Source organism: Nerophis lumbriciformis, linkage group LG02 (assembly GCF_033978685.3).
Source record: "Nerophis lumbriciformis linkage group LG02, RoL_Nlum_v2.1, whole genome shotgun sequence".
NCBI lineage: Eukaryota > Metazoa > Chordata > Actinopteri > Syngnathiformes > Syngnathidae > Nerophis > Nerophis lumbriciformis.
Window position 1 is genome coordinate 2,274,872 of NC_084549.2, and position 20,813 is coordinate 2,295,684.

A 20,813-nucleotide genomic window follows, 5' to 3' on the forward strand; every position below is an offset into this window, starting at 1 on the left:
CAAAGATCCTCAATATGCCAAGAAAGCCATGTTGTTTTTAAGTACCTACTGCAAAACCCTACTCAAAGATCCTCTATATGCCAAGAGAGCCATGTTGTTTTTAAGTATTTACTGCAAAACCCTACTCAAAGATCCTCTATATGCCAAGACAGCTATGTTGTTTTTAAGTACCTACTGCAAAACCCTACTCAAAGATCCTCTATATGCCAGGAAAGCCATGTTGTTTTTAAGGACCCACTATAAAACCCTATGTCAAAGATCCTCTATATGCCAAGATAGCCATGTTGTTTTTAAGGACATACTGCAAAACTCTGTCAAAGATCCTCTATATGCCAAGAGAGCCATGTTGTTTTTAAGTACCTACTGCAAAACCCTACTCAAAGATCCTCTATATGCCAAGAAAGCCATGTTGTTTTTAAGGACCCACTACAAAACCCTAGTCAAAGATCCTATATATGCCAAGAGAGCCATGTTGTTTTTAAGTACCTACTGCAAAACCCTACTCAAAGATCCTCTATATGCCAAGACAGCCATGTTGTTTTTAAGGATATACTGCAAAACCCTATGTCAAAGATCCTCTATATGCCAAGAGAGCCATGTTGTTTTTAAGGACCCACTACAAAAACCTAGTCAAAGATCCTCAATATGCCAAGAAAGCCATGTTGTTTTTAAGGACATACTGCAAAAGCCTACTCAAAGATCCTCTATATGCCAAGATAGTGCTGCTGTTTTTAAGGACCTGCTAGTCAAAGATCCTCTATATGCCAAGATAGTGCTGCTGCTTTTAAGGACCTGCTAGTCAAAGATCCTCTATATGCCAAGATAGTACTGCTGTTTTTAAGGACCTGCAAGCAGCCATGTTTTTTTTAAGGGTCCACTACAAAACCCTACTCAAAGATCCTCTATATGCCAGGAAAGCCATGTTGTTTTTAAGGACCCACTACAAAACCCTAGTCAAAGATCCTATATATGCCAAGAGAGCCATGTTGTTTTTAAGTACTACTGCAAAACCCTACTCAAAGATCCTCTATATGCCAAGACAGCCATGTTGTTTTTAAGGATATACTGCAAAACCCTATGTCAAAGATCCTCTATATGCCAAGAGAGCCATGTTGTTTTTAAGGACCCACTACAAAAACCTAGTCAAAGATCCTCTATATGCCAAGATAGCCATGTTGTTTTTAAGTACCTACTGCAAAACCCTAATCAAAGATCCTCTATATGCCAGGAAAGCCATGTTGTTTTTAAGGACCCACTATAAAACCCTATGTCAAAGATCCTCTATATGCCAAGAGATCCATGTTGTTTTTAAGGACCCACTACAAAACTCTAGTCAAAGATCCTATATATGCCAAGAGATCCATGTTGTTTTTAAGGACTCACTATAAAACCCTATGTCAAAGATCCTCTATATGCCAAGCTAGCCATGTTGTTTTTAAGGATATACTGCAAAACCCTATGTCAAAGATCCTCTATATGCCTAGAGAGCCATGTTGTTTTTAAGGACCCACTATAAAACCCTACTCAAAGATCCTCTATATGCCAAGATAGTGCTGCTGCTTTTAAGGACCTGCTAGTCAAAGATCCTCTATGTGTCAGAAGAGTGTTGGTGGTCACCTGCTGCAGGCATGATGCCGGCGTGCATCAGAGCGCCATGGGACATCATGTGGTGAGTGCCGCCATCGCTCACAGTCTGCAGCCTCTTGGGCGGTCGTCCAGGTCTGGAACTGTGGAGGACAAGAAGATTATTAGTCCAGGTCTGGAACTGTGGAAGACAAGATTATTATTAGTCCAGGTCTGGAACTGTGGAGGACGAGATGATTATTAGCCAGTCTGCTCTCTCTGAGTCACGCTGAGAAGGAGCCGCTGGCCTTTAAGTCTAGAAAGTCAAAGAAGAAAGCAAGAAGGCTGCAGCACAGCAAATCTGCCCTCCCACCTCCGCAGGTACAAAGACTTCCCTCTGGCATCAACAAAGTGCCTCATTACACTTCAGCTTACTCCTCCATTTGTTTGCTTATTAAATGTGTGCCCGCCCACCCCTCTTTCTGCTCACTGCTCTTTTCATATTTCTTCACCAAAATGGCTGCACTCATACATATTGTTATGAAGGTGTCTGTTACTACCATATCCATCCATTCATCTTCTTCCGCTTATCCGAGGTCGGGTCGCGGGGGCAGCAGCCTAAGCAGGGAAGCCCAGACTTCCCTCTCCCCAGCCACTTGGTCCAGCTCCTCCCGGGGGATCCCGAGGCGTTCCCAGGCCAGCCGGGAGACATAGTCTTCCCAACGTGTCCTGGGTCTTCCCCGTGGCCTCCTACCGGTCGGACGTGCCCGAAACACCTCCCTAGGGAGGCGTTCGGGTGGCATCCTGACCAGATGCCCGAACCACCTCATCTGGTTCCTCTCGATGCGGAGGAGCAGCGGCTTTACTTTGAGCTCCCCCCGGATGGCAGAGCTTCTCACCCTATCTCTAAGGGAGAGCCCCGCCACCCGGCGGAGGAAACTAATTTCGGCCGCTTGTACCCGTGATCTTGTCCTTTCGGTCATGACCCAAAGCTCATGACCATAGGTGAGGATGGGAACGTAGATTGACCGGTAAATCGAGAGCTTTGCCTTCCGGCTCAGCTCCTTCTTCACCACAACGGATCGATACAGCGTCCGCATTACTGAAGACGCCGCACCAATCCGCCTGTCGATTTCATGATCCACTCTTCCCTCACTCGTGAACAAGACTCCGAGGTACTTGAACTCCTCCACTTGGGGCAAGATCTCCTCCCCAACCCGGAGATGGCACTCCACCCTTTTCCGGGCGAGAACCATGGACTCGGATTTGGAGGTGCTGATTCCCATCCCAGTCGCTTCACACTCGGCTGCGAACCGATCCAGTGAGAGCTGAAGATCTTGGCCAGATGAAGCCATCAGGACCACATCATCTGCAAAAAGCAGAGACCTAATCCTGCAGCCACCAAACCAGATCCCCTCAACGCCTTGACTGCGCCTAGAAATTCTGTCCATAAAAGTTATGAACAGAATGGGTGACAAAGGGCAGCCCTGGCGGAGTCCAACCCTCACTGGAAACGGGTCCGACTTACTGCCGGCAATGCGGACCAAGCTCTGACACTGATTATACAGGGAGCGAACTGCCACAATAAGACAGTCCGATACCCCGTACTCTCTGAGCACTCCCCACAGGACTTCCCGGGGTACACGGTCGAATGCCTTCTCCAAGTCCACAAAGCACATGTAGACTGGTTGAGCAAACTCCCATGCACCCTCAAGGACCCTGCCGAGAGTATAGAGCTGGTCCACAGTTCCACGACCAGGACGAAAACCACACTGTTCCTCCTGAATCCGAGGTTCGACTATCCGGCGTAGCCTCCTCTCCAGTACACCTGAATAGACCTTACCGGGAAGGCTGAGGAGTGTGATCCCACGATAGTTGGAACACACCCTCCGGTTCCCCTTCTTAAAGAGAGGAACCACCACCCCGGTCTGCCAATCCAGAGGTACCGCCCCCGATGTCCACGCGATGTTGCAGAGTCTTGTCAACCAAGACAGCCCCACAACATCCAGAGCCTTAAGGAACTCCGGGCGGATCTCATCCACCCCCGGGGCCTTGCCACCGAGGAGCTTTTTAACTACCTCGGCAACCTCAGCCCCAGAAATAGGAGAGCCCACCACAGATTCCCCAGGCACTGCTTCCTCATAGGAAGACGTGCTGGTAGGGTTGAGGAGGTCTTCGAAGTATTCCCTCCACCGATCCACAACATCCGCAGTCGAGGTCAGCAGAACACCATCCTCACCATACACGGTGTTGATAGTGCACTGCTTCCCCTTCCTGAGGCGGCGGATGGTGGTCCAGAATCGCTTCGAAGCCGTCCGGAAGTCGTTTTCCATGGCTTCCCCGAACTCCTCCCATGTCCGAGTTTTTGCCTCCGCGACCGCCGAAGCCGCACATCGCTTGGCCTGTCGGTACCTGTCTGCTGCCTCTGGAGTCCTATGAACCAAAAAAGCCCAATAGGACTCTTTCTTCAGCTTGACGGCATCCCTTACCGCTGGTGTCCACCAGCGGGTTCTAGGATTACCGCCACGACAGGCACCAACCACCTTGCGGCCACAGCTCCAATCGGCCGCCTCGACAATAGAGGCACGGAACATCGTCCACTCGGACTCAATGTCTAGTGCCTCCCTCGTGACATGTTCAAAGTTCTTCCGGAGGTGGGAATTGAAACTCTCTCTGACAAGAGACTCTGCCAGACGTTCCCAGCAAACCCTCACAATGCGTTTGGGCCTGCCAGGTCTGTCCGGCATCCTCCCCCACCATCGCAGCCAACTCACCACCAGGTGGTGATCGGTAGAAAGCTCTTTTTTACGAAGCCACGCTGTTGTAACATGTGCTGAATGTGGCTTGGCATTGTTCTTGCTGAAATAAGCAGGGGCGTCCATGAAAAAGACGGCGCTTAGATGGCAGCATATGTTGTTCCAAAACCTGTATGTACCTTTCAGCATTAATGGTGCCTTCACAGATGTGTAAGTTACCCATGCCTTGGGCACTAATAAACCCCCATACCATCACAGATGCTGGCTTTTGAACTTTGCGTCGATAACAGTCTGGATGGTTCGCTTCCCCTTTTGGTCCGGATGACACGATGTCGAATATTTCCAAAATCTATTTGAAATGTGGACTCGTCAGACCACAGAACACTTTTCCACTTTGCATGAGTCCATCGTAGATGATCTCGGGCCCAGAGAAGCCGGCGGCGTTTCTGGGTGTTGTTGATAAATGGCTTTCGCTTTGCATAGTAGAGCTTTAACTTGCACTTACAGATGTAGCGACCAACTGTATTTAGTGACAGTGGTTTTCTGAAGTGTTCCTGAGCCCATGTGGTGATATCCTTTAGAGATTGATGTCGGTTTTTGATACAGTGCCGTCTGAGGGATGGAAGGTCACGGTCATTCAATGTTGGTTTCCGGCCATGCCGCTTACGTGGAGTGATTTCTCCAGATTCTCTGAACCTTTTGATGATATTATGGACCGTAGATGTTGAAATCCCTACATTTCTTGCAATTGCACTTTGAGAAACGTTGTTCTTAAACTGTTCAACAATTTGCTGACGCATTTGTTGACAAAGTGGTGACCCTCGCCCCATCCTTTCTTGTGAATGACTGAGCATTTCATGGAATCTACTTTTATACCCAATCATGGCACCCACCTGTTCCCACTTTGCCTGTTCACCTGTGGGATGTTCCAAATAAGTGTTTGATGAGCATTCCTCAACTTTATCAGTATTTATTGCCACCTTTCCCAACTTCTTTGTCACGTGTTGCTGGCATCAAATTCTAAAGTTAATGATTATTTGCAAAAAAAAAAAAAAAAAATGTTTATGAGTTTGAACATCAAATATGTTGTCTTTGTAGCATATTCAACTGAATATGGCTTGAAAAGGATTTGCAAATCATTGTATTCCGTTTATATTTACATCTAACACAATTCCCCAACTCATATGGAAACAGGGTTTGTACTTGCAGTGTGTATATTGTACATATTACATATAATTATGAAGGTGTTTGTTACTACATTATATATATACTTGCAGTGTGTATATTGTACATATTACATATCGTTATGAAAGTGTCTGTTACTACATTATAGTGTTTTTTATCATCATTAAAATGGTAAAAAAAAAAAGATGTGTTCTTGTCTCTCATAATATTTGTGAATGATAGGCAACATTTAAGAAAAAACAAGTGCAGTTCCCCTTTCAACTTGGGTGTAAATGGTGCAAATCTCCTCCATTGCATACAAAGTGCGTCTTATATGCGCTGCTGTGCTGAATGGTCCTACTGGGGAGATGCAGAGAAGCCGTCAGACGTCACTTGGCCTCTGACTAAATGCTGACAGGAGGAATAAGACACGCATGTCCTGTCCTACTCCACACTTCCTAACACCCGCCAGGGGGATGTGAGGAAGGAGGCAGAGATGTATGGAAGGAGGGTCCGAGAGATTAAACACAAAAAAGTGGGCGAAAGATGAGCAGCCGCTTTCTAGCGCGGGGTGTCTTTGAGCAGATTTTAATTAGAATCTAATCCAGCCGTCATTAAGGCCCCATAAACGAAGCTGTCAGTCAGGAGATTAATGGCGCCTCATTTGCATATTGCACATAATTCATCAATTACCCAGCAGAAAGGACCAATCCCCTGTTGACACACCCACTGGCTGAGAGAGATTATGTCGCCGCTAACTGGGAGGAAAACAGGTAGCATCAACTCACGTGTGTGCGTGTGTGTGTATAAATGTGTGTGTGTGTGTGAAGTGTTCAAAGGTTAATTTGATGAGCCGATGAGCTCCACAGTTCCTGCCCTCGGTTTTAATGAGTTGTTATTATTGTCTCTTATTATGGGCCCAGACCGACTGGGATGTGACAGCTGACATCAGATATCACACACACACACACACACACACACACACACACACACACACACACACACACACACACACACACACACACACACACACACACACACACACACACACACACACACACACACACACAGAGGTGGGTAGTAACGCGCTACATTTACTCCGTTACATCTACTTGAGTAACTTTTGGGATAAATTGTACTTCTAAGAGTAGTTTTAATGCAACATACTTTTACTTTTACTTGAGTATATTTATAGAGAAGAAACGCTACTTTTACTCCGCTACTTTTATCTACATTCAGCTCGCTACTCGCTACTAACTTTTATCGATCTGTTAATGCACGCTTTGTTTGTTTTGGTCTGTCAGACAGACCTTCATAGTGCCTGCGTTTCAACAAATACAGTCACTGGTGACGTTCACTCCGTTCCACCAATCAGATGCAGTCACTGGTGACGTTGGACCAATCAAACAGAGCCAGGTGGTCACATGACCTGACTTAAACAAGTTGAACAACTTATCGGGGTGTTACCATTTAGTGGTCAATTGTACGGAATATGTACTGTACTGTGCAATCTACTAATAAAAGTTCCAATCAATCAATCAAAAGTGTGAAGGAAAAAAGACCCTTTTTTATTTCAACCGTACACCCCGTCAAAAGCCTAAAGACTGACTGCACAGTTCCTGTCTTCACAATAAAAGTGCCGCTCCATCGCGCCTGCGCTTTCAAAACAAGAGTCTCCGAAAGCCAGCGCAAACAAGCTAGCAAGCTACGGAGTTTGCCGCCAATGTATTTCTTGTAAAGTGTATAAAAACGAATATGGAAGCTGGACAAATAAGGTGCCAAAAACCAACCACTTTCATGTGGTATTAGACAGAAAGGAGGAACTTTTTTTCTCCTCCATTTGAAAACGTGGACGTTATCATCACTACTGTCTGATTACAATCAATGCAAGTCATCAGAATCAGGTAATACACCAACTTATATTCTTGTCTTCATGAAAGAAAGGAATCTATATGTGTTAAACATGCATGTATATTCATTAAAACACCTTTAACATGTAAACAAAAACGGCAAAATAAATAAATATAAATTATATACTGTATATATCAATGTATGTATATATATGTATATGTATATATATATGTGTGTATATATATATGTCTTAATAAGGTTATCCAAAAAATAGTGCTCGATACTGTAGTAGAGCGCAATATATGTATGTGTGGGAAAAAAAATCACAAGACTATTTCATCTCTACAGGCCTGTTTCATGAGGGGGTTCACTCAATCATCAGGAGAATCATAAGAATCTCCTGATGATTGAGGGAACCCCCTCATGAAACAGGCCTGTAGAGATGAAATAGTCTTGTGATTTTTTTCCCCACACATACATATATACATATATATATATATATATATATATATATATATATATATATATATATATATATATATATATATATATATATATATATATATATATATATATATATGTGTGTATGTGTGTGTATGTGTGTGTATGTTACTCATCAGTTACTCAGTACTTGAGTAGTTTTTTCACAACATACTTTTTACTTTTACTCAAGTAAATATTTGGGTGACTACTCCTTACTTTTACTTGAGTAATAAATCTCTAAAGTAACAGTACTCTTACTTGAGTACAATTTCTGGCTACTCTACCCACCTCTGCACACACACACACACACACACACACACACACACACACACACACACACACACACACACACACACACACACACACACACACACACGCACACACGTTTAGGTTTCCACATAGGAATGTGCAATAGGTATGTGTTGGCAAATGTGGCGTACTGAAGTTATTTTGGGGGGCAAAGTCAGAGAATCTGTTCTGCTTGTCCTTTAAGACAGTAGTCCCCAACATCCTAGTACCGGTCCGTGGATCGATTGGTACCGGGCCACACAAGAAATTTAAAAAATAAAATAAAAATAATTGTTTTTATTTTTTATTTATTAAATCAACATAAAAAACACAGGATACACTTACAATTAAAGCTGCAAGCAGCGTTGGTCGGGCCGGCGTATTTGGCAGGTGCTAGTACTAAGTGTCCCAATACTTTTGTCAAGTTTTAGTCCCAAGTGTCCCAATACTTTTGTCCAGTGTAAGTGTCCCAATACTTTTGTCCAGTTGCCCAATGCTTTTGTTCAGTGGTAGTAGTAAGTGTCCCAATACTTTTGTCTACTTTTAGTCCGAAGTGTCCCAATACTTTTGTCTAGTGTACCTACCTTGTCTGCATTGTGTGGCCACGCTGGTGCTTCCTGCTTTTAAGCAGCCATCTTGAGAAAACAGCAGCGCAGCGGTTCTTTGAAGGGTCATAAAATCAAAACCGGAGCCGGTATCAAAACTCTTTCGATAACTTTTAATCAGACGGGTTCAATCTCTCTCCTGTGTTAGTTTGAAGCCGAAACGACAAACGCGCTCAGAGGAGATAATGTTTGAAGAAAGGTGACCGGTATTTACAAAAATGCTGTTTTGAAGGGGGAATAGCAAACTTCCTGTTGATTTTTGCTGAGGGTTGTCAATCTATGAAATGTAGGTCTAAGTAAGACCTACATAGAGGTTTTTGTTTCATGTCTCTCCGACTTTCCCAGTGGGAGTTACAGGCAGTATTGTCATTTTCTTCTTCCGAGGAGCAGTTTTTTCTGCGTTTTATTAAAAAATTGCGGTAGAGCTCAATTTTGAGATTTGGGCTTCGGTTTTTTCATTAGATCGCAATTTTAGCCAGTTCAGTTTGGTGAGTTTTGAAGCGTGTTAAGGGGGTCAAATTACAGCTCAAAGAGGCAAAAGTTACTGTTTTTAGTACTTTTTTGTCTTGGAGGGGGAATTGCCAACTTCCTGTTGATTTTAGCCCGACAATGTACTATTATGAAATGTAGGTCTAAGTCAGACCTACATGGAGGTTTTTGTTTCATGTCTCTCCGACCTTCCTAGTGGGAGTTACAGGCAGTCTCGTTTTTTTTCTCCTAGGGGGCGCTAGAGCGCAATTTTGAGTTTTGTGGTTCGTTTTTTTTTTTTTTTAAAGGCAATTTTCGCAGGTCCTGATGTGTAGGTCAAATATGGTGAGTTTTGAAGCATGTTAAGTGGGTCAAATTACAGTTTAATGTGGCGGCGGAAGAATAAAGAATAATAAAACCTTACAAATTCAATAGGTCCTTATGTCCCATTGCACAATGGGCCATGCGGGCCCTAATTAGTGCACCAACCCAAAAAACCTCCCTCCCCCATTTACACTCATTCACACAAAAGGGTTGTTTCTTTCTGTTATTAATATTCTGCTTCCTACATTATATATCAATATATATCAATACAGTCTGCCGGGATACAGTCCGTAAGCACACATGATTGGATTTTTTTTATGACAAAAATAAATAAAAAAATAAAATAAAATAAAATAAAAATACCCCCCAGTCCGTGGGACACATTTTCAAGCGATACAAAAAGGTTGGGGACCACTGCTCTAAGACATTTTCCCAGAGGAAATAATGTGACATGATATGAATGATTGAACCTTTACTCGCGACAGGCGAGGGTTTAACCAACAGTTTAATTCTTGTGCAAGTGACAAAATGAAGGTCTGGCGAGGGGAAAAGGAATTAAGGGTGGATTCTGATGCGTCATCTATGTTGCTGCTTCTTGATCTTAGCGCTGCTTTCGATACCGTCGATCATAACATTTTATTAGAGCGTATCAAAACACGAATTGGTATGTCAGACTTAGCTTTGTCGTGGTTTAACTCTTATCTTACTGACAGGATGCAATGCGTCTCCCATAATAATATGACCTCGGACTATGTTAAGGTAACGTGCGGAGTTCCTCAGGGTTGGGTTCTTGGCCCTGCACTCTTTAGTATTTACATGCTGCCGCTAGGCGACATCATACGCAAATACGGTGTTAGCTTTCATTGTTATGCTGATGACAGCCAACTCTACATGCCCCTAAAGCTGACCAACACGCCGGATTGTAGTCAGCTGGAGGCGTGTCTTAATGAAATTAAACAATGGATGTCCGCTAACTTCTTGCAACTCAACGCCGAGAAAACGGAAATGCTGATTATCGGTCCTGCTAAACACCGACATTTATTTAATAATACCACCTTAACATTTGACAACCAAACAATTACACAAGGCGAATCAGTAAAGAATCTGGGTATTATCTTCCACCCAACTCTCTCCTTTGAGTCACACATTAAGAGTGTTACTAAAACGGCATTCTTTCATCTCCGTAATATCGCTAAAATTCGTTCTATTTTATCCACTAGCGACGCTGAGATCATTATTCATGCGTTCGCTACGTCTCGTCTCGACTACTGTAACGTATTATTTTGGGGTCTCCCTATGTCTAGCATTAAAAGATTACAGTTGGTACAAAATGCGGCTGCTAGACTTTTGACAAGAACAAGAAAGTTTGATCATATTACGCCTATACTGGCTCACCTGCACTGGCTTCCTGTGCACTTAAGATGTGACTTTAAGGTTTTACTACTTAAGTATAAAATACTACACGGTCTAGCTCCGTCCTATCTTGTCGATTGCATTGTACCATATGTCCCGGCAAGAAATCTGCCTTCAAAGAACTCCGGCTTATTAGTGATTCCCAGAGCCCAAAAAAAGTCTGCGGGCTATAGAGCGTTTTCTATTGGGGCTCCAGTACTATGGAATGCCCTCCCGGTAACAATTAGAGATGCTACCTCAGTAGAAGCATTTAAGTCCCATCTTAAAACTCATTTGTATACTCTAGCCTTTAAATAGACCCCCCTTTAGACCAGTTGATCTGCCGTTTCTTTTCTTTTCTCTTCTGCTCCCCTATTCCTTTTGGAGGAGGGGTGGGGGGGGGGCACAGGTCCGATGGCCATGGCCATGGATAGCTGTCTAGAGTCGGGACCCGGGGTGGACCGCTCGCCTGTGCATCGGCTGGGAACATCTCTGCGCTGCTGACCCGTCTCCGCTCGGGATGGTGTCCTGCTGGCCCCACTATGGACTGGACTCTTACTATTATGTTGGATCCACTATGGACTGGACTCTCACAATATTATGTCAGACCCACTCGACATCCATTGCTTTCGGTCTCCCCTAGAGGGGGGGGGTTACCCACATATGCGGTCCTCTCCAAGGTTTCTCATAGTCATTCACATCGACGTCCCACTGGGGTGAGTTTTTCCTTGCCCTTATGTGGGCTTTGTACCGAGGATGTCGTTGTGGCTTGTGCAGCCCTTTGAGACACTTGTGATTTAGGGCTATATAAATAAACATTGATTGATTGATTGATTGAAGGGTCACATGGTGGAGTTTTAAGTAACATAAGGTCGTAACAAGCAAAGTAAGAAGTTAACCAGTGTTAGATACAACTAAAATAAAGTAAAACTACCCTGAAAAGTAACGTTTTAACATCCATAACTGTCATAAAGGCATGAAACTAAATTGGTTAGTTTAAACAGTTGAAACTAAACTACTCTGGAGAAGGAACATAAAGGTGTTTGCAGATTGATAGTTATTTTGTGATGTTTCAAATATTATTTAACATTATTTACTGTCATGCAAACATAAAACTAAGTTACCACTGTTGAACTAAAGGAAAAAATAAAGTAAAACTACTCTAAAGACAGAACATGAAAGAGTTTGCACCAGTTTACTGGTGTTTTAACTACATTTTAACATTATTTACTGGCATACAACTATAAGTAAACTACAGTTAAATTAAATTAAAATAAATTAAAACTACTCTAGAGAGGGAACATGATGATGTTTGCAGAGTGACACAGTATGTGACGTGTGTTAGAAGGTGCGCTTGCTGTCTGTGAGAGGGAGACACAGGAAAGAGTGAGAAGAGCCTGTCGTGTAATGCCAGCAGCTAAAAGCAACTGCGTGAGAATTCACAGACCTGTGGATGTGTTGAAGGTGTGCTGGAAAATGCGGAGCGGAAATTAGGGAGCAGCAGAAAAGTGGAATGTATTATTTAAATCGGTGCATTGGAAAAAATGCCGATACGCATTTTTTGGCACATATCGGCAGCCGATCCGATCCAAATATCGGATCGGGACATCCCTAATATGGTTATTTTTTTGTGTTTCAAGTTTTATTTAACATTATTAACTGTCATACTAACATTATTCACTGTCATGCAAACATAAAACTAAGTTACCACTGTTGAGGTAAAGTAAAAATAAAGTAAAACTACTCTAAAAGGGAAGATGAAAGTGTTTGCAGAGTGACCTACTGGTGTTTTAACTATATTTTAACATTATTTACTGGCAGATACAAGCACTCAACTGAGTTAACCACATTTCAATCTATTTACAAAATAAAGTAAAACTACTCGAGAGAGGGAACATGATGATGTTTATGGAGTTACCTAGGGGTGTTTCAACTACATTCTAACATTATTAACTGCCATACTAACACAAAACTAAGTTCATTCCAGTTAAACTCATGTTAGAATAAAGTAAAACTACTCTGGTGAGGGAAGATGAAGGTGTTTGCAAAGTGCTAAAGTTCAACATCACTAACTGTCCTACAAGAATAAACAGAAGTGTCAGGCTTGTCCCTGACAGTTTGGTCAAGTTTTAGTTTTTCCTGTCATTTCCTGTCAACGCTCTTATTTTGGTTATTTCCTCATTGTCTCCCTGAGTGCTGCTTCCCCTCAGCTGCGGCTGATTGGCACCTGGCCACACCTGGTGTCAATCAGCCAGCTGCTATTTAAGCCTGCCTTCCCCTCCAGTCAGTGCTGGATTATTGTCATTGTCCACGTCAATACTACCTGTCGTAATACTTGTCGTTGTAGCTCTGTCTACTTTTGTTCACTCTGCTCATGTCATAGTTCCTTCGTGTCACAGTAAGTGTTTTTGTTTCTTGTCGACAGTTAGCCTTTGTGCTATTTTAGTTCATAGCCAAGTTTGTTCTCCGCCTTTTGTTTGTACTAGAGATGCGCGGTTTGCAGGCACAACCGCGGAGTCCGCGGATTATCCGCGGATCGGGCGGATGAAATTAAAAAAAAATTAGATTTTATCCGCGGGTCGGGTCGGGTCGGGCGGTTGAAATAAAAAAAAATTAGATTTTAAATAGATTCAGGCAGTTAAACCAATTGGTAAATATATATACATAGTTAAATGTTGTTACCCACATACGAAAAACGAGCAGGCACCTGCAGCATATGCCACAACAGAAGAAGAAGAAAAAAAAAAGAGATGGACACTTTTACGGAGCGGAGAAGGGACGCCTCGCCGGGGTCCGGGACCGAGGCCCCTTCCCCCGAGAGGGCCCCACCGGGAGCCGTAGCTGAGGCGATCCGCGAGAAGGGCCCGGCGCACGTCCAGGGTCACCACCGCGCCCACCGCACCGACACCCCGCCTCGTCCGCCTTCGCCGCGGCCGGCGTCACGCGCAGCAGGTAAGCAGCTTACCTGCCCGCCACCCCCGTGGCCGGGGGCTCGTAACAGGGGTCACTCCGCGCGCTCCGCCCGCGCAGCTTACCTGCCCGCCACCCCTGTTGCCGGGGGCGCGTAACAGGGGCCACTCCGCGCGCAGTGCGCTCACGAAAGGGGTGGGGCTCACCCTGGTTGATATAGACAGCAGGACGGTGGCCATGGAAGTCGGAACCCGCTAAGGAGTGTGTAACAACCCACCTGCCGAATCAACTAGCCCTGAAAATGGATGGCGCTGGAGCGTCGGGCCCATGCGAGACGCGCTTGGAGGTGCGCTCAGCGCGGCTCCCATATGATTGCGCACTGGTGTGCGTCCGGGCCGTGACAGCGTGGCACGGGAATGTCTGTGCTGCATTGGATCAGTCTCCTTTCTTTAACAGGCAAAAGCTTTATAACCTCACTAATGCCTTGCATCGTCTATATTAGATATATAACAACGGGCGGGTGCGGGCGGGTGCGGGCGGGTGCGGTTCTGATCAAATGTTACATCGGGTGGATGGCGGATGGTTGACGACTTTCTGATGCGGTTGCGGATGAAATAATTGCCTATCCGCGCATCTCTAGTTTGTACCCTTTTTGTTTTGTTTTTTTTGCTATAGTGTTAAATTAAATCATGTTTTCCTGTTCAATGCCTGCCGTCTCTGCATCTCGGGGGTCCGTCACCAACAAACTCCGACGAGAAGTTCATCAATGTTGAATTCAGCTCAAATAAAGTCAGAGTGTTTACAAGTCAACTTGTGGCATTTGAAGTCAAATCTGAACAAGTGTCGTAAAGAGAAGGAAACAATGAGAAAAGTGAAGTGTTGAAAGTGTTAAATCTATCCGCTTATCATCGCACGTCTCCTTGGCAGCATCGAGTGCTGCACAAAAGCAGGATGCATATTTTTAGGTGGTCAGTTTGAAGGTAACACGCCTCCAAATGATAAGAGCACTTCAAATGAAGGCACCGGCGGAGGTGGGGGGGGGAATAAGTTTTTACTGCAGCCGCTTCCTCTTCCCTCACAACTGTTTATTTGCACACACTAATTAATGGCCTGATGGCTCCCTGCACCTTTGTGCACTTGCATCCACACACCACAAAGCTCATTTTCTCTTTACTCTTTAAGTGTGTGGAGACATCAAAGTGACCCGCACAGGGAGGTCTTATATGTGTGTGTTGTTATTCATGCACTTGTGTGTCTGTGTGTGTGTCTGTGTGTGTGTGTGTGAGCCAGGTTGAAGAGCGCATGGTTCCCTGAGGTAGGATTAATGAAAAAGCCTTTCATGGAAAAGTCATCAAGCTGAGGGGATGGAATGAGAGAGAGGAGGGGGGAAGAGAAAACAGTGCATTTTCTGTGTGTGTGTGTGTGTGTGTGTGTGTGTGTGTGTGTGTGTGTGTGTGTGTAAGGTGTGCGCAGAGGAGGGGGTGTATGCCTTATGACCTCTTTGTCTCAAACTTTAATTAAAATCTCACCCAGACGTCCTCCCTCATGCCAGCACTGGCCACACACACACACACACACACACACACACACACACACCCACGCACACACACACACTTTCTTGTCGTAATTTTACACGCAAGTCAAAATTGCACAAGAAAATCTGAACATTTGTGCAATATTACAATAAAAGTTGTCATTTTACTCAATAACAGTCGCAATTTTACAAGAAAAGCTTACAATGTTGGCAATTTTATCAAATTTGATAAGAAAACTTTTAAAATGTTGACAATAATATAATAACAATCGGAATTTTACTTGGCAAAATGATGACAAATTTTACTCAAAAAATTTCACTATTTTACAAGAACAACAAAAAAAAAAATGGGGAAATATTGTGATAAGTCAGAATATTATTAGACCAAATGTCACCATTTTGCATGAAAAAGTAATGATTTTACATAAAAAAAGTAATAATTTTACATAAAAAAGTAATAATTTTACGAGAAAATATTGCAATAATAGAGAAACAGAAATAATATGACAAATTGTTTTACAAGAAAAAAAGTTGACACATTGTAAGAAAAAGACTGCTTTTAGTTTTTTTTTTTTTTTTTTAATTTTTTGCTTGTAACTGGTTTTTAACACATTATATCAGCAAAAACACCTGACTTTGGAGCAATGTTCACGGACTCTAGTATTTGGCTCTCTATTAGATGCAATGGTTTTCTGTATTGGGACCATGATTTATGTCATCACTTGTTCACACCTCCTCATATGGAAGATACTTTTCCTTGTTGATGTCTCAAGAAGGGGGAAAAAATACACACACACACACACACGCACACACACTTTCTTGTCGTAATTTTACACGCAAGTCAAAATTGCCCAAGAAAATCTGAACATTTGTGCAATATTATAATAAAAGTTGGCATTTTACTCAATAACAGTCGCAATTTTACAAGAAAAGCTTACAATGTTGGCAATTTTATCAAATTTGATAAGAAAACTTTTAAAATGTTGACAATAATTTAATAACAATCGTAATTTTACTTGGCAAAATGATGCATCATTTTACTCAAAAAATGTCACTATTTTACAAGAACAACAAAAAAAATTGGCAATATTGTGATAAAAGTAGGAATATTATTAGACAAATGTCACCATTTTGCATGAAAAAGTAATGATTTTACATTAAAAAAGTAATAATTTTACATAAAAAAGTAATAATTTTACGAGAAAATATTGCAATAATACAGAAACAGAAATAATATGACAAATTGTTTTACAAGAAAAAAAGTTGACACATTGTAAGAAAAAGACTGCTTTTACTTATTTTATTTTTTTTAAATTTTTTGCTTGTAATTGGTTTTTAACACATTATATCAGCAAAAACACCTGACTTTGGAGCAATGTTCACGGACTCTAGTATTTGACTCTCTATTAGATGCAATAGCTGCGATGAGGTGGCAACTTGTCCAGGGTGTACACCGCCTTCCGCCCGATTGTAGCTGAGATAGGCTCCAGCACCCACGCACACACACATACTTTCTTGTCGTAATTTTACACGTAAGTCAAAATTGCACAAGAAAATCTGAACATTTGTGCAATATTATAATAAAAGTTGGCATTTTACTCAATAACAGTCGCAATTTTACAAGAAAAGCTTACAATGTTAGCAATTTTATCAAATTTGACGAGAAAACTTTTAAAATGTTGACAATAATATAATAACAATCGGAATTTTACTTGGCAAAATGATGACAAATTTTACTCAAAAAATGTCACTATTTTACAAGAACAACAAAAAAAAAATGGGGAAATATTGTGATAAGTCAGAATATTATTAGACAAATGTCACCATTTTGCATGAAAAAGTAATAATTTTACATAAAAAAGTAATAATTTTACATAAAAAAGTAATAATTTTACGAGAAAATATTGCAATAATAGAGAAACAGAAATAATATGACAAATTGTTTTACAAGAAAAAAGTTGACACATTGTAAGAAAAAGACTGCTTTTACTTATTTTATTTTTTTGAATTTTTTGCTTGTAACTGGTTTTTAACACATTATATCAGCAAAAACACCTGACTTTGGAGCAATGTTCACGGACTCTAGTATTTGGCTTTCTATTAGATGCAATGGTTTTCTGTATTGGGACCATGATTTATGTCATCATTTGTTCACACCTCCTCATATGGAAGATACTTTTCCTTGTTGATGTCTTAAGAAGGGGAAAAAAAATACACACACACACACACTTTCTTGTCGTAATTTTACACGCAAGTCAAAATTTTACAAGAAAATCTGAACATTTGTGCAATATTACAATAAAAGTCGCAATTTTACAAGAAAAGCTTACAATGTTGGCAATTTTATGAAAGAGGTCGTAATTTTACTTGACAAAAGTCACAATTTGATAAGAAAACTTTTAAAATGTTGACAATAATATAATAACAATCGGAATTTTACTTGGCAAAATGATGACAAATGTCATCATTTTACTCAAAAACTTTCACTATTTTACAAGAACAACAAAAAAAAAATTGGGAAATATTGTGATAAGTCAGAATATTATTAGACAAATGTCACCATTTTGCATTATAAAGTAATAATTTTACATAAAAAAGTAATAATTTTACGAGAAAATATTGCAATAATACAGAAACAGAAATAATATGACAAATTGTTTTACAAGAAAAAAGTAGACACATTGTAAGAAAAAGACTGCTTTTACTTATTTTATTTTTTTGAATTTTTTGCTTGTAACTGGTTTTTAACACATTATATCAGCAAAAATACCTGACTTTGGAGCAATGTTCACGGACTCTAGTATTTGGCTCTCTATTAGATTTAATGGCTGCGATGAGGTGGCGACTTGTCCAAGGTGTACGCCGCCTTCCGCCCGATTGTAGCTGAGATAGGCTCCAGCACCCACGCACACACACATACTTTCTTGTCGTAATTTTACACGCAAGTCAAAATTGCACAAGAAAATCTGAACATTTGTGCAATATTACAATAAAAGTTGGCATTTCACTCAATAACAGTCGCAATTTTACAAGAAAAGCTTACAATGTTGGCAATTTTATCAAATTTGATAAGAAAACTTTTAAAATGTTGACAATAATATAATAACAATCGGAATTTTACTTGGCAAAATGATGACAAATGTCATCATTTTACTCAAAAAATGTCACTATTTTACAAGAACAACAACAAAAAAATGGGGAAATATTGTGATAAGTCAGAATATTATTAGACAAATGTCACCATTTTGCATGAAAAAGTAATGATTTTACATAAAAAAGTAATAGTTTTACATAAAAAAGTAATAATTTTACGAGAAAATATTGCAATAGTACAGAAACAGAAATAATATGACAAATTGTTTTACAAGAAAAAAAGTTGACACATTGTAAGAAAAAGACTGCTTTTAGTTATTTTATTTTTTTTAATTTTTTGCTTGTAACTGGTTTTTAACACATTATATCAGCAAAAACACCTGACTTTGGAGCAATGTTCACGGACTCTAGTATTTGGCTCTCTATTAGATGCAATGGCTGCGATGAGGTGGCGACTTGTCCAGGGTGTACCCCGCCTTCCGCCCGATTGTAGCTGAGATAGGCTCCAGCACCCACGCACACGCACACACACACATACTTTCTTGTCGTAATTTTACACGCAAGTCAAAATTGCCCAAGAAAATCTGAACATTTGTGCAATATTATAATAAAAGTTGGCATTTTACTCAATAACAGTCGCAATTTTACAAGAAAAGCTTACAATGTTGGCAATTTTATCAAAGGGGTCGTAATTTTACTCGACAAAAGTCACAATTTGATTAGAAAACTTTTAAAATGGTGACAATAATATAATAACAATCGGAAAATGATGACAAATGTCATAATTTTACTCAAAAAATGTCACTATTTTACAAGAACAACAAAAAAAAATTGGGAAATATTGTGATAAGTCAGAATATTATTAGACAAATGTCACCATTTTGCATGAAAAAGTAATGATTTTACATAAAAAAGTAATAATTTTACGAGAAAATATTGCAATAATACAGAAACAGAAATAATATGACAAATTGTTTTACAAGAAAAAAGTTGACACATTGTAAGAAAAAGACTGCTTTTACTTATTTTATTTTTTTGAATTTGTTGCTTGTAATTGGTTTTTAACACATTATATCAGCAAAAACACCTGACTTTGGAGCAATGTTCACGGACTCTAGTATTTGGCTCTCTATTAGATGCAATGGTTTTCTGTATTGAGACCATGATTTATGTCATCACTTGTTCACACCTCCTCATATGGAAGATACTTTTCCTTGTTGATGTCTCAAGAAGGGGAAAACAAATACAACACCACACACACACACACACACGCACGCACACACTTTCTTGTCGTAATTTTACACGCAAGTCAAAATTTTACAAGAAAATCTGAACATTTGTGCAATATTACAATAAAAGTTGGCATTTTACTCAATAACAGTCGCAATTTTACAAGAAAAGCTTACAATGTTGGCAATTTTATCAAATTTGATAAGAAAACTTTTAAAATGTTGACAATAATATAATAACAATCGGAATTTTACTTGGCAAAATGATGACAAATTTTACTCAAAAAATGTCACTATTTTACAAGAACAACAAAAAAAAATGGGGAAATATTGTGATAAGTCAGAATATTATTAGACAAATGTCACCATTTTGCATTAAAAAGTAATAATTTTACATAAAAAAAGAATAATTTTACATAAAAAAGTAATAATTTTACGAGAAAATATTGCAATAATACAGAAACAGAAATAATATGACAAATTGTTTTACAAGAAAAAAAGTTGACACATTGTAAGAAAAAGACTGCTTTTACTTATTTTATTTTTTTGAATTTTTTGCTTGTAACTGGTTTTTATCACATTATATCAGCAAAAACACCTGACTTTGGAGCAATGTTCACGGACTCTAGTATTTGGCTCTCTATTAGATGCAATGGTTTTCTGTATTGGGACCATGATTTATGTCATCACTTGTTCACACCTCCTCATATGGAAGATACTTTTCCTTGTTGATATCTCAAGAAGGGGAAAAAAAACACACACACGCACACACACTTTCTTGTCGTAATTTTACACGCAAGTCAAAATTTTACAAGAAAATCTGAACATTTGTGCAATATTACAATAAAAGTTGGCATTTTACTCAATAACAGTCGCAATTTTACAAGAAAAGCTTACAATGTTGGCAATTTTATCAAAGGGGTTGTAATTTTACTCGACAAAAGTCGCAATTTGATAAGAAAACTTTTAAAATGTTGACAATAATATAATAACAATCGGAATTTTACTTGGCAAAATGATGACAAATTTTACTCCAAAAATGTCACTATTTTACAAGAACAACAAAAAAAAATTGGCAAATATTGTGATAAGTCAGAATATTATTAGACAAATGTCACCATTTTGCATGAAAAAGTAATAATTTTACATAAAA

General features: G+C 40.3%; 1 protein-coding gene across 3 annotated transcripts in view; it reads right to left on the reverse strand.

Annotated features, from left to right (window-relative positions):
- Positions 1–20,813, reverse strand: part of dachc (dachshund c) — a 210,341-nt gene that overhangs the window by 131,358 nt on the left and 58,170 nt on the right. For all 3 annotated transcript variants that reach the window (XM_061927549.2, XM_061927626.2, XM_061927715.2), the window contains exon 2: positions 1,618–1,727. In XM_061927549.2, the coding sequence (XP_061783533.2) occupies positions 1,618–1,727 (110 nt within the window). The remainder of the gene's footprint in view (positions 1–1,617; positions 1,728–20,813) is intronic.